Source organism: Apteryx mantelli, chromosome 36 (assembly GCF_036417845.1).
Source record: "Apteryx mantelli isolate bAptMan1 chromosome 36, bAptMan1.hap1, whole genome shotgun sequence".
NCBI classification, from domain to species: domain Eukaryota; kingdom Metazoa; phylum Chordata; class Aves; order Apterygiformes; family Apterygidae; genus Apteryx; species Apteryx mantelli.
Genome location: NC_090013.1, coordinates 1,130,543 through 1,144,399, shown reverse-complemented (window position 1 = coordinate 1,144,399; position 13,857 = coordinate 1,130,543). Strand labels below are relative to the sequence as shown.

The 13,857-nt window shown below is 65.7% G+C and overlaps 1 protein-coding gene across 1 annotated transcript; it reads right to left on the bottom strand.

The window, feature by feature from the left end:
- Positions 1-204: 204 nt before the first annotated feature.
- On the bottom strand, positions 205-12,795 carry RASAL3 (RAS protein activator like 3). The gene is made up of 18 exons (XM_067314636.1): positions 12,378-12,795; positions 11,367-11,491; positions 11,191-11,275; positions 9,146-9,225; positions 8,938-9,026; positions 8,700-8,832; positions 8,346-8,444; positions 6,371-6,925; positions 5,506-5,650; positions 5,018-5,162; positions 4,164-4,400; positions 3,246-3,447; positions 2,991-3,094; positions 2,009-2,318; positions 1,804-1,929; positions 1,522-1,721; positions 611-686; positions 205-530 (listed from the first exon to the last, which is right to left on the bottom strand). The coding sequence occupies exons 1-18, from the start codon at positions 12,793-12,795 to the stop codon at positions 381-383; spliced, it is 3,279 nt and encodes a 1,092-aa protein (XP_067170737.1). The 3' UTR covers positions 205-380.
- Between the last annotated feature and the right edge of the window lie 1,062 nt (positions 12,796-13,857).

Here is a 13,857-nt window from a genome sequence, read left to right as displayed (position 1 = left end):
AGCGGTGGGATTTTTCAGCGGTCTCTGACTTTTGCCGACCAGGCACAAAAGCCACCAGCTCAATGAATGTCCTCAGCTCTTGCCCGGTGGCCCCAGAAGTGTTTACATGGGACACGATGGGCTTGGGGACAAGGGGCCTGCAGCGGTGGCAGGACACAACCAGCACCTTATTGCAGCAACACCGACACTTTATTGCCTGGGGACAGGAGATCCCATGAGATGGGGGTTAAAGAGCCCTTGGAAAGGCCCAGGAAGAGGCAGCTCCGGGTGCTGGCGAAGGTGACAGCGGGTGCCAGGCCACCGACGGGCAATGGGGACGCGGTGGGGACCGAGGGGGATGAAGGGAGTGGAGCCGTGCCGGCTCCAGCGCCGGGACCGTGTCACACGCTGGTGGCCTGGGCATCGTCGCCGTTCTCGTCCCGGCTCAGCGCCAGCGCCCGGCGCGCCGTCCTGCCGGGGTGGCCCAGGAGCTGGGCGATGGCGCCGCGCAGCTCCCCGTGCTCCCGCTCCAGCGCTGACAGCCGGCTCTCCTGCGAAGCCACCGCGTCAGCCCCTCGCCCGGCTCTGCCCGTGCCCGGGGCGAGACACCTCCCCGCCTCCCGGCTCTTACCAGCGCTCTGCCCTTCTCCTCGCTGGCCTTCAGCCTCTCCAGGTCCTTCTTGCGGGCGCCCTCGGCAGATGTTAACCTAGAGCAGACCAAGATCTACCAAGATCCCAACCTGCAGCTTGCAGTCCTGGTGTCATCGTCACCGGGTGCCCGGAGTTGGATGCATGGTGCAGACCCCACCATCACTGGGTGCCCAGATTTGGGTGCATGGTGCAGACCCCATCATCAGTGGGTGCCCAGAGGTGGGTGCATGGTGCAGACCCCATCGTAACCGGGTGCCCGGAGTTGGGTGCATGGTGCAGATCTCATCATCACTGGGTGCCCAGATTTGGATGCATGGTGCAGACCCCATCATCAGTGGGTGCCCAGAGGTGGGTGCATGGTGCAGACCCCATCGTAACCGGGTGCCCGGAGTTGGGTGCATGGTGCAGATCTCATCATCACTGGGTGCCCAGATTTGGATGCATGGTGCAGACCCCATCGTCACCAGGTGCCCAGAGTTGGGTGCATGGTGCAGACCCCATCATCAGTGGGTGCCCAGAGTTGGGTGCATGGTGCAGACTCCATCATCACCAGGTGCCCAGAGTTGGGTGCATGGTGCAGACCTCACCATCACTGGGTGCCCGGATTTGGATGCATGATGCAGACCCCACCATCGCTGGGTGCCCAGAGTTGGGTGCATGGTGCAGACCCCACCATCGCTGGGTGCCCAGAGTTGGGTGCATGGTGCAGACCCCACCATCGCTGGGTGCCCAGAGTTGGGTGCATGGTGCAGACCCCACCATCACCAGGCACCCAGAGTTGGGTGCATGGTGCAGACCCCACCATCACCAGGCACCCAGAGTTGGGTGCCCAGCACAACCCCCCACGGCGCTGGGACTTCCCGGGGCCACCACGTCCCCCACGGTCCCTACCTGGCGCCTAGATTGGCCAAGCGAGCGTTGGCCTCCTCCAGCTGCTGCCGGAGATGCTCGAGCTGCTCGCGGTGCTGAGCCTGCTCCTGCCGCAGGCTGCGGTGCTGAGCCTCCGCCGCGTCCACCCGGGCCTCGGCCTCCCGCTGCCTCTCCCGGCTCTCGGCCACCTCCTTCCGCAGCGCCTCGATGAGCCGCCCGTGCTGGAGAGACGAGCATGAACGGTGGCGCCCGGCGGCACCCGCCGCCCGCGGAGGGCACCCGGAGAGGCGACGCCGGCGTTACCTTCTCCAGCGGCCGCATGGCGTAGAGCTCGCTCGGCCCCGCCGCCGCCGCCTCCTCCGCGTAGCGCTGCCACGGCACCGTGGACTTGCGGGGCAGCGACGCCGACGGCCGCAGCTTGGAGCGGCCCTAGGAAGGGCAGCGCCCGTCACAGCCCGCCCGGCTCGGCCACCCTCGGGCGCGCGTCGGCTCGGCGGCGCTCCCTTACCGGGGCGTCGCGGGGGACGGAGGCGCCCGAGGCGACGTCCTCACCCGGCGGCTCGGCCACGTGCTCGGCGCTGCTCTGCTTGCGCAGGCGCCGGGCGGCTTTGCTCTGCGCCGGCACGCTCTGGGTGCGCTGCACGTTCCTGCGTTCCCGGGACGGCCGTGGAGACGGTTCTGGTGCCGGCTCCGGTTCCGGTCCGTCTTCCCGGCTCCGGACCCGGCGGATGCTGATGAGCGACTGGCTCTTGATGAGGGGGCTGTGCTTGCTCAGGTCCCGTGGTGGCACGAAGCCCGGCTTGGAGGCTTCTGCCGAGCTGCACGGGGAGGTGGAGGGTGGCACAGATGGGCATCGGGTGGGGAACGGACCCAGGTGGGACCAGAACCATCCCCTGAAGCCAACCGGGACCAGAATCCTCCTCTGAACCCAAATGGGACCAGAGTCACCCCAAATCCAGCCAGGACCAGAACCATCCCCTGAACCCGAATGGGACCAGAATCACCCCAAATCCAGCCAGGACCAGAACCATCCCCTGAACCCAAATGGGACCAGAATTACCCCAAATCCAGCCAGGACCAGAACCATCCCCTGAACCCAAATGGGACCAGAGTCACCCCAAATCCAGCCAGGACCAGAACCATCCCCTGAATCCACCTAGGACCAGAGTCACCTCAAATCCAGCCAGGACCAGAACCATCCCCTGAATCCACCTAGGACCAGAGTCACCCCAGATCCAGCCAGGACCAGAACCATCCCCTGAATCCACCTAGGACCAGAATTACCCCAAATCCAGCCGGGACCAGAACCATCCCCTGAACCCAAATGGGACCAGAATTACCCCAAATCCAGCCAGGACAAGAACCATCCTCTGAACCCACCTGGGACCAGAACCATCCCCAAACCCATCCTGGTGTCACCTGTACTCAAGCCCCTCCAGACTGCCCTGTCTCTGCACATCCCCCAGCCCTGCGTGTCCCCCCGCTGGTACCTTCGCTCCGTGGTGGAGCTGAGCCGGACGGAGACGGGGACGGGGGTGCCCTCCCTGATGGCAGTGAGGATGGTGGGCAGTGGCTCCAGCTCCTCCTGCGTGGCCTGCCAGGGCGAGACAGGGCTGTTATGGGGCTGGCAGGTGGCCATGAAGTGGGCACCATCTGTGGCAGTGGGTGCCCAGCTCTGCACATGAGGAAGAGGAGCCAGCTGGTCTCGCTGGCCACCCCTGAGGACATGCGGGATCAGGTGGCACCTGGTCCAGGCTGGAGAAAATGTCGCAGAGCAGGAGATGGAGAGTGGCAAGCTCCAGGGCCAGGTCCACATAGCCGTCATAAGTGGCCATGTGGGCGCTGCTCTCAGGGTTGGCCACGCTCTGCAGGAAGGCCATCATGGTGCTCCAGTTGTGCTCCAGGAACTCGTTCATGAAGCCCATGTAGGCCTCCTTCTCGCCAAACCTGGGGACCACGGTGTTTGGTCACCCGTGGCCAGGCCACGGGCCAAGGTGCTGCCACAGCCATGGGCCGAGCCACCACCACGACCACGGGCCAAGCCACTTCCATGACCACGGGCCAAGGCACTGCCATGTCCTTGGGCCAGCCACCACCATCCCATGGGCTAGGACACTGCCATGTCCTTGGGCCAGCCACCACCATGCCCACAGGCCAGGCCACCACAAGTCACACACGAGGCTCTGCTGGTGAGAACATGCCAGCCTCATGCAGGGAGTGGAGAAGTCCTCTGCTGCCCCATGGACGGTTCATGGCATGTAGGGGACATCCCTGCTGCCCCATAGTGTGAAGTGGACGTTCTTGCTGCCTGATGGTATGTGGGGGAAGTCCCTCCTGCACCATGGGATGTAGGGGACGTCCCTGCTGTCCCCTGGTACACAGGGGATGTCCCTGCTGCCCCATGACATGTAGGGGACATCCCTGCTGCTGCATGGTGTGTAGGGGATATCCCTACTGCTCCATGGAGTGTAGAGGACACCCTGGCTGCCCCATGAGGCATAGGAGAAGTCACCGATGCTCCATGGCACATCGGGGACATCTCGCCTGCCCCATGGCACATAGGGGACATCCTTGCTGTCCCGTGGTGGTCTATGGCGTGCCCAGCCCCGCTGCGGCAGGCACAGCGGGTGTCCCCTCCCCACCGGTGCCGTGCTGGGACGTACGTGGTGAAGTTGGCCAGGTTCTGGATGACCTTGGCCACGAGGGTGAGGGTGCGAGCGGTGGCCTCGCTCGGGTACTCCTGGATGAGGCCGAAGAGGCTGGGCGACATGACAGCGGGGCACAGGAACCGCAGGAAGAGGGAGGCCGAGACCAGGCGCTGCCCGATGCCCTCCTTGCCCCGCGCCACGCACTCCTCCTGCCACGCCGCGAAGATCTCGCCCAGCTCCGCCGGGAAAGCGCTGTGGGGAGCGAAGCCACGAGGGGTGCCGGGATGGCGGGCGTCCCCGGAGACCCTCCATGCGCCGTGGTGCCCACCGTGCCGTGTTGTGTCCATGCCCATCCTTGTGCCTCTCCCTATGCCTGTCCCCAGGTCCTTCCTGGTGCTGGTGCATGTCCCCATGCCCGTCTCAGTGCTGGTGCCCATCCGCAAACCCATCCCTGTACTGGTGTCTGTCCCCAACCCCATCCCTGTGCCCATTCTGGTCATGGTTCTTGTCCCCCAGCTCATCCCTGTGCCTGTCCCCAAGCCCATCCTGGTGCCAGTGCCCATCCCCATGACCACCTGGTGTCCATCCCCAACACCATCCCCATGCCGGTCCCATTGCCTGTCCCCGTGCCTGACCCCATACCCCCGTAGGAGATGGCCCTGCTGCCCCATGGCCAGGCCATGGCACGTAGGGGATGTCCCCACGCCCATCCTGGTGCTGGGACCCATCCCAATTACTGTCCCAGTGCTGGCCCCCAAGCTCATCCCCATGTCTATCCCGTTGCCTGTGCCAGTGCCACCTCCAAGCCCGTCCCCAAGCCCGTCCCCATGTCGGTGCCCATCCCCATGCCGGTGCAGCGCAGCCCTCACTCGCAGGACGTGGCGATACGCTGGAAGGTCTCCTCGCAGACCTGCCGCAGGTTGTTCTGGTTGTCGGAGAGGTCAGGGCCGGCGCATTTGCTGGGATCGACCTCGCAGCTGTCGTCCGAGGTGCAGAGCTGGGCCACGGCCTCGCCTGGGCGCCCCGGGGACAACCCGTGAGGACATCACCCGGCCACCGCCATGGGTCACAAGCCCCCACGCCACATTCCTGCAGATGTCCTGGAGGTTTCCTGCACCCCGTAATGCCCCACGGTGCCCTGCAATGCCCTGGACATGCCCAACGTGTCCTGCACCCCATAACACCCCATAACAGCCCATAACGCCCTGTACCATCTCTTAATGTCCTGGCCATGGCCAGCATGTCCTGCAGCCCCCGTAATGCCTCATTAGATCCTGTAACACCTGGGCTATGCCCAACCTGTCCTGCATCCCGTAACACCCCATAACACCCTGTAAAGCCCCGAAAAACCCCGTACCCAGTGTGTCCTGGAGGTATTTGCCCCCCACCAGTTTCATGTACTCATCGATGGCCTTGGTGGCCAACGTATTCTCGCGGAAGATGAGCGCCTCACGGTCATCAAAGCGGTCCAGCTCAGCCACGCCGAGGTCGATGAGGAAGGCCTGTGGGGCAGACGGCATCGGTGGGCTTAGGGGCACCCAGTGGCTCCAAACTACTTTGCCCAACCTGGCCTAGACAGCTTCTGGCTCTGCTGGGACCCCCTGAATTGCCTTTCACGTCCCGTCCCAACTCATCCCATCCCCACCTGGGTGGTGCCTGGCTCCCATGACTCATCTATCCCATCCCATCCCATCCCATTCGAAACCCATCTGGGCAGTTCCAGCTCTTCTGGCACCCCCCAAAATCACCTTTCCCATCCCAAAACATCCCTGCCCGGACAGTGTCTGACTCTCCTGGTACCCCCAACCTTCTGTGCCCATGCACAACCCACCAAGCAAAACCCATCTCATGCCCATCCCACCATGCTCATGCCCCCCTGGGCCATGTCCAGCTCATCCCAATCCACAGTGCCCACCATGCCCATCTCACCTTGAGCAATGCCCATCCCACCTTGAGCAATGCCCATCCCACCCCAACTCACCATGTCCATGCCACCTCGGGAAATGTCCAACTCAACCCAACCCACCATGCCCATCTCACCTTGAGCAATGCCCATCCCACCCAACTCACCATGTCCATGCCACCTCGGGAAATGTCCAGCTCAACCCAACCCACCATGCCCATCTCACCTTGAGCAATGCCCATCCCACCCCAACCCACCATGTCCATGCCACCTTGGGAAATGTCCAACTCAACCCAACCCATGGCAGCACCCGCTCTACCTTGGCCTTGCCGGTGCTCTGCAGGACGCGGACCAGGGCCCCGGCCAGCTCCTCCTTGTGCCGCACGGCGATGATGGGCTCCAGGTGGGCGCACAACTCCCGGTAGTGGAAGGTGATGAACTCGGCCAGCTCCTTGTAGCGCACGATGGGCAGCACCCGCACCTCCTGGTAGCGCCCGCGCACCCTCACGGCCGGTGGCCGCTCACGGCCCGACGGGTGCCCGGGGCCGCTCAGCGGGTACCAGCGCTCCAGCGGCTGCCGCGCGGCGGCCGCCAGCTCGCTCAAGGGGACGGTGACGGAGGCCAGGGGCTCGCGGGGCCGCCCGTCGTCCTCGCGGCACAGGGCCAGGGTGAGGGTGCGGGCGCGGGGCAGGGCGGCCAGCTGGAAGAGCTCGCCCCAGAAGAGCTCGCCGCCGGCGCCGGCCGCCTTGGCCGTGGTGCGGGCGTAGAGCGTCCCGTCCAGGTGGAGCTGGCAGCGGAGGCGGCGCCGCGGCGGCAGGTCCCGCGCCTCGTACACCCAGAGGCTCAGCGCCAGCTCCACGCGCTCACAGTTGTCCTGGGGCAGGGGATGGGGCGGAGGGGACGGCGTCAGCGCCCCGGGGGGACGGGAGGGGACGTTGGGGATGGGAGGAGATGGACGCATCTGCAGGGGGATGGAGGGACAGGAGGGGACAGTAGAGGACATTGGGGGTGGGAGGGGATGGACGCATCTGCAGGGGGGTGGAGGGACAGGAGAGGATGGCCAAATCTGCAAGGGGACGGAGGGACAGGAGGGGACAGGAGGGGACATTGGGGGTGGGAGGGGATGGACGCATCTGCAGGGGGGTGGAGGGACAGGAGAGGATGGCCAAATCTGCAAGGGGACGGAGGGACAGGAGGGGACAGGAGGGGACATTGGGGGTGGGAGGGGATGGACGCATCTGCAGGGGGATGGAGGGACAGGAGAGGATGGCCAAATCTGCAAGGGGACGGAGGGACAGGAGGGGACAGGAGGGGACATTGGGGATGGGAGGGGATGGAAGCATCTGCAAGGGGATGGAGGGACAGGAGGGGATGGCCAAATCTGCAAGGGGACGGAGGGACAGGAGGGGACAGGAGGGGACATTGGGGATGTTGGGGATGGGAAGGGATGGATGCATCTGCAGGGGGATGGAGGGACAGGAGAGGACACCAGGGGACGGGAGGGAACCTTGGGGATGGGAGGGGATGGACACATCTGCAGGGGGATGGAGGGACAGGAGAGGATGGCCAAATCTGCAAGGGGACAGAGGGACAGGAGGGGACACCAGGGGACGGGGGGGACGTTGGAGATGGGAGGGGATGGACGCATCTACAGGGGGATGGTGGGACAGGAGGGGATATGGGGGACAGGAGAGGATATGGGAGGGTGGGAGGGGATGGCCAAATCCTCAGGGGGATGGTGGGACAGGAGGGGACATGGGGGACAGGAGAGGACATGGAAGGGTGGGAGGGGATGGCCAAATCCTCAGGGGGATGGTGGGACAGGAAGGGACATGGGGGGATGGCCAAATCCTCAGGAGGATGGTGGGACAGGAGGGGACACCGGGGGACAGGACGGGATGGCCAAATCTGCTGAGGGATGGAGAGACAGGAGGGGACTTGGTGGTGGTGGTGGGGGGGACAGGAAGGGACATCCAAACTCGCAGGGGGACAGGAGAGGACACAGGGGGACAGGAGGGGACACGATGGGATGGCCAAGAACCCAGAGGGGACACAGGGGAGAGCCAAACCCTTCGGGGGGCAGCAGGACACAAGGGGACACGAGGTCTGGAGGGCCACCAGGCCCAGGATGGTGGGGACCTGCCTCAGTTTCCCCACGCTGGGTCTAAAGGAGGCTCGTGCTGCCTGCTGGGTGACGGGAGGGGGTGGCAGGGAGGGATCAGGTGCCGGGGGTGTCCCGGGGGTGCCAGGGGGGTCCCGAGGGTGCCGGGTGGTCCCGGGGGTGCCGGTCCCACCTTGTTGGGCTGCACGGTGCGGCGTAGGTTCTCGATCCAGCGGTCCCGCTCGGCCAGGGAGGTGCAGCCAAAGGAGCGGCTGCCCTCGCCGGTGATGATCTGGGGGGGGGGGGAGCGGGGAGGCCCGTGGCGGTGCCGCAGGGTGCCGGGGGCACCCAAGGGTGCCCGGGGAGGGGGGGGGACCCTGGCATGGGGGCTGTGCCAGGGGAGCCCATGGTGAGACATCAGTGGACCCAGCCAGGGGGTGCTGGGTGCCCAGACGGGGCTGTGCTGGGGGTGCTGGGGGTGCTGGGTGCCCGGATGGGGCTGTGCCGGGGGTGCTGGGTGCCCTGGGCGCCCGGTGGGTGCCCTCACCTGGAAGCAGAACCTCTCGCCCACGATGCTGCCGTGCACCGGCCGCACGATGACGTTGTCCCCGGTCAGATCCAGCTCGGCTGCGCTCGGCGGCGGCAGCAGCGACTCGCGGGAACCCGTCCGGCTCGGGGCCCTGCGGGGACGGCGATGTCACCGGGCGTCCCCCCATCCCCACCCTGCACCCGACGACCCCCCCCCCCCCAAAACGCCCGCATCACCCACCCACCCACCCACCTACCTCTCACCGTCGGCACTGGGAGCTGCCGGCGGCTCCGCTTTGGCCCCGCCGCGGCCTTTCCGCTCCCGCAGGCGCTTCCATAGCAGCCCCTGGGAAAGGGAAGGGGGGGGGCAGCTGCGATGCTTTGGGGGTGGCGGACGCCCCCGGTGCCAAGCGCCCCCACGGCAGCGCCGGCTCCGGGGTGGGTGACCGGCCGGGCGACGCTCACCTTGACGTTCCCGAACTGGGTGGATTCGCTCTCGGCGCCTCGCGCCGCCGTCCGGCTGCTCCGCTCGTCCGTGGGAGGCTCTGCGAGGACGGAGCGGGTGCTGGATCAGACCCTTGTGCCCACGGGGGGGGGGCAAATCCGGGCAAATCCCCCCTCCCCGCCGTGCCGGAGCCCGAGGAAGGACCCAAGTGTCCGTGTCCTCCAGGTCCTGCCCGTGCTTCGTTGCATCCCGAGAACGTGGTCGCACGGCTCCATCCTGCAGCTCCGTGCAAAGGGATGGGCAGCACCAATGCCCATCCCGGTGACAAAACCGCCGCGTCCCGACGCCGGGGTCGGTGGCAGGGGACGCCGTGGGCCGGCGAGGGGGTAACTCACCTACGTGCGCGGCGCAGAGCAGCCAGCGCCGGGGCCCCATGGCTGGTGGTGGCACCGTCCGCCCGCGCTGCCCCAGCCGGGCGGCGGGGAGGAAGCCGAAGACGCTTATCGCCCGAATCAGCACACGCAGCAGCCCGGAGGAAGCGGTGACGGTGACAAGGCGACCTCGCGCCGAGCACTTCCTCCGCGCGCCGGGCTCGGCACGGGGCAGGGCACGGCGCATGGCGTGGGGCGCACCGCGGCGCACGGCGGGACGCGTGGCACGTTGCACAGCGCGGGGCACGGCACGGTGCACAGCGCGGGACGTGGCGTGGGACATGGTGTGGTGGGGAGCAGGGTGTGCAGGGCACGGCACGGTGCGTGGTGTGGTGCAGAGCACGGTGCAGGACATGGCATGTGGCATGGGGCACAGCATGGGACATGCCATGGTGCACAGCATGGGACGTGACATGGTGCATGCCATGGTGCACAGCACAGGACACGGCATCATGCATGGCATGATGGAGCGTATGGGACATGGCATGGTGCAAAGCATGGTGGAGAGCATGGCACATGGCATGGCACATGGCATGGGGCACAGCATGGGACATGCCATGGTGCACAGCATGGGACATGACGTCATGCATGGCGTGATGGAGTGTATGGGTCATGGCAAGGTGCAAAGCATGGTGGAGAACATGGGACATGGCATGGGACATGGCATGGGGCACAGCATGGGACATGCCATGGTGCATGGCATGGTGCACAGCACGGGACATGGCATCATTCATGGCATGATGGAGCGTATGGGACATGGCAAGGTGCAAAGCATGGTGGAGAGCACAGCACATGGCATGGTGCACAGCATGGGACATGACACGGTGCATGGCATGGTGCATGGCATGATGGAGAGCATGGGACACGGCATTGTTCATGGCATGGTGCACAGCGCGGGACATGCCATGGTGCATGCCATGATGCACAGCATGGGACACGGCATCATGCATGGCATGATGGAGAGTATTGGACATGGCATGGTGCAAAGCATGGTAGAGAGCATGGGACATGGCATGGCACATGGCATGGGGCACAGCATGGCACATGACATGGTGCACAGCATGGGACGTGACATGGTGCAGGGCATGGGGCTCAGCATGGGACACGGCATGGTGCATGGCATGGGGAACAACATGGGACATGCCACGGTGCATGCCATGGTGCACAGCGCGGGACATGACGTCGTGCATGGCACGATGGAGAGTATGGGACATGGCATGGTGCAAAGCATGGTGGAGAGCACGGCACATGGCATGGTGCACAGCATGGGACATGCCATGGTGCATGGCATGGTGCATGGCCTGATGGAGAGCATGGGACACAGCATTGCTCCTGCCGTGGTGCACAGCGTGGGACATGGCATGGCGCATGGCCTGGTGGAGAGCATGGGACATGGCGTGGTGCACGGCACGGTGCACAGCATGGGACATGGCACGGTGCACCACGCACGGCGCACGGCGAGGGACACAACGCGGCACGCGGCACAGCACGCTGCGCGACGTGTGGCCCGGGACAGCGTGCAGCCACGATCCATGGTGCTGGACCTGCCTTGGTGCACCCACACGCACGGGGCCCACACCCACGCGTGCAAACACCCCCCACGGCGCGTGGCGTCCTGTGGCGGGCTCTCTCACCGGGGTCCCTCCTGCCACCCGCCGGGTGCAGGCTGGTGCTCTCGGAGATGGAGCTGCCCGTCCGGTTCCTGCTCCTGAACAAAACCTGACGGCAGAGATGGGTCAGGCACCGCCACGGCACCCACCTCGGTGGCCCCAGGGTGCCCGGGGGCCTCCTACAGTGCCACCAGCCTCACCTCCTCGTCCCTGCCCACGAGCACCAGCTGGCCATCCACCAGCGAGAAGTTGGAGACGTCCCACACCTGGGCGTCAGGCGCGGGAGCCAGCGGGATGGGTGGCACGCCGTGGCTGCTCTCTGGTGCTGCGGGCGCGGAGCAGGGTGTCACGGGTGGCCACCAGCCGTGGCACTGCTAGGCCTGACCATGCCGTTGGTCCCCGTGGTGGGGCTGGGGGACACGTGGCCGTGGTCGTGTCGCCATCAGCACGGTGATGCCAGGGCACACAGGGCCATGGCCTTGTCATGGTTGGGGCATTGGTGTTGGAGGACACATGGCCGTGGTTGTGTCACCATCAGGGCTGAGATGCCAGGGCACATGTGGCCATGGTCACACCACAACTGGAGCAATGGTGCCGGGGGACACATGGCCATGGCCATGCTGCCATCAGGGCTGCGATGCTGGGGTGCATGGAGCCACAGTCATGCCATGGTTGGAGCAATGGTGATAGGGGACACATGGCTGTGGCCATGTCACCATCAATGCTGCAATGCTGGGGCACATGTGTCCACGATTGTTCCACGGTTGGAGCAATGGTGCTGGGGGATGCATGGTGGTGGCCATGCCACCATCAGTGTGGCGATGCTGGGACACGTGGCCATAGTCGTGCCACGGTTGGCATCATCACCCACCACCCATCACCTCCAACCTGTCACCATCACCCTTCATCATCACCCCCCACCCATCACCCCCAGTCCATCACCCTTCATCATGACCCACCACCCGTTGCCCCCAACCCATCACCATCACCCCCAACCTGTCACCATCACTCTTCATCATCATCCACCACCCATTACCCCCAACCCATCACCATCACCCCCAACCTGTCACCATCACTCTTCATCATCACCCACCACCCGTTGCCCCCAACCCATCACCATCACCCCCAATCCATCACTATCACCCTCCATCATCACCCACCACCCACCACCCCTAGCCCAGCAGGCCCTGTCCCCCCTGACGCCCCCGTACCTGGGGCCGCATCGTGGGGCACCCGCTCAGCCCTGGCCCCGCTCTCCACGGGGCCCTTTCTCTTGGACATGGAGCGCAGGTACTTCTGCAGCGTGGCCTTGCCACCCTCGGGACCCCGTGGCTCCTTGGCCACCTTGGAGGGCGCCGAAAAAGCCCTTTGGAAGAGGGACCGCCGGGCGCTGGCTTTGGCCAGGCTGGGGGTCCTGGTGCCGGAGCTGCCTTTTCCGGTGCCATCCTCGGCACTGTCGGACTCGGGTTGGCTGTAGGAACGTTTCCAGCCCTGGAGCCGGGCCCAGCGGCGGCTGCCTGGGGACGCGGTGGCCCGTTCGGGCTCCCGCTCGCCCGCCGCCACCGCCGTTCGCCACTTGTAGGTCTTCAGCAGCGTCTCGGCTCCCGGCAGGGCTTTCTCCACCTCCATCTGCGGGATGGGGACAGCCGTGGTGGCCACGGCACTGCAGGGTGCCCACGGGACGGGATGGGAGCCAGGGGTGCAGGGTGGTGGGACACCCCTGCTGGGACACCTCTATCTGGGCACCCTTGTCCAGGCACCCATGTCCAGGCACCCCCATCCAGGCATCCACATCCAGGGACCCACATCCAGGGACCCATAACCAGGGACCCCCCATCCAGACAACCCTATTTTGGCACCCATATCTTGACACCCACATTCAGACACTTCTATCTGGGCACCCTTATCCAGGCACCCATATCCAGACATTCCTATCCAGGCACCCACATCCAGGCCCCCGTATCTGGGAACACGCGTGCAGACACCCCTATCCGTCACCCCTATTGGGGCACCCACGTCCAGGCACCCCTGTCCAGCACCCCGGGCTTTGTGGCATGGAAAAGGGTCCCTTCAGGATGGGGTGTCCCCATGGGTGCTCATGGCACGGAGGTGTCCATGCCCACCAGGGGCTCCCCATCCCCATGGGTGCTCATGGCACGGAGGTGTCCATGCCCACCAGGGGCTCCCCATCCCCATGGGTGCTCATGGCACGGAGGTGTCCATGCCCACCAGGGGCTCCCCATCCCCATGAGTGCTCATGGCACGGAGGTGTCCATGCCCACCAGGGGCTCCCCGTCCCCATGGGTGCTCATGGCACGGAGGTGTCCATGCCCACCAGGGGCTCCCCGTCCCCATGGGTGCTCATGGCATGGAGGTGTCCATGCCCACCCAGGGGCTCCCTGTCCCCATGGGTGCTCATGGCATGGAGGTGTCCATGCCCACCCAGGGGCTCCCCGTCCCCATGGGTGCTCATGGCACGGAGGTGTCCATGCCCACCCAGGGGCTCCCCATCCCCATGGGTGCTCATGGCACAGAGGTGTCCATGCCCACCAGGGGCTCCCCATCCCCATGGGTGCTCATGGCATGGGGGTGTCCATGCCCACCCAGGGGCTCCCCGTCCCCATGGGTGCTCATGGCACGGAGGTGTCCATGCCCACCCAGGAGCTCCCCGTCCCCGTGGGTGCCCACGCC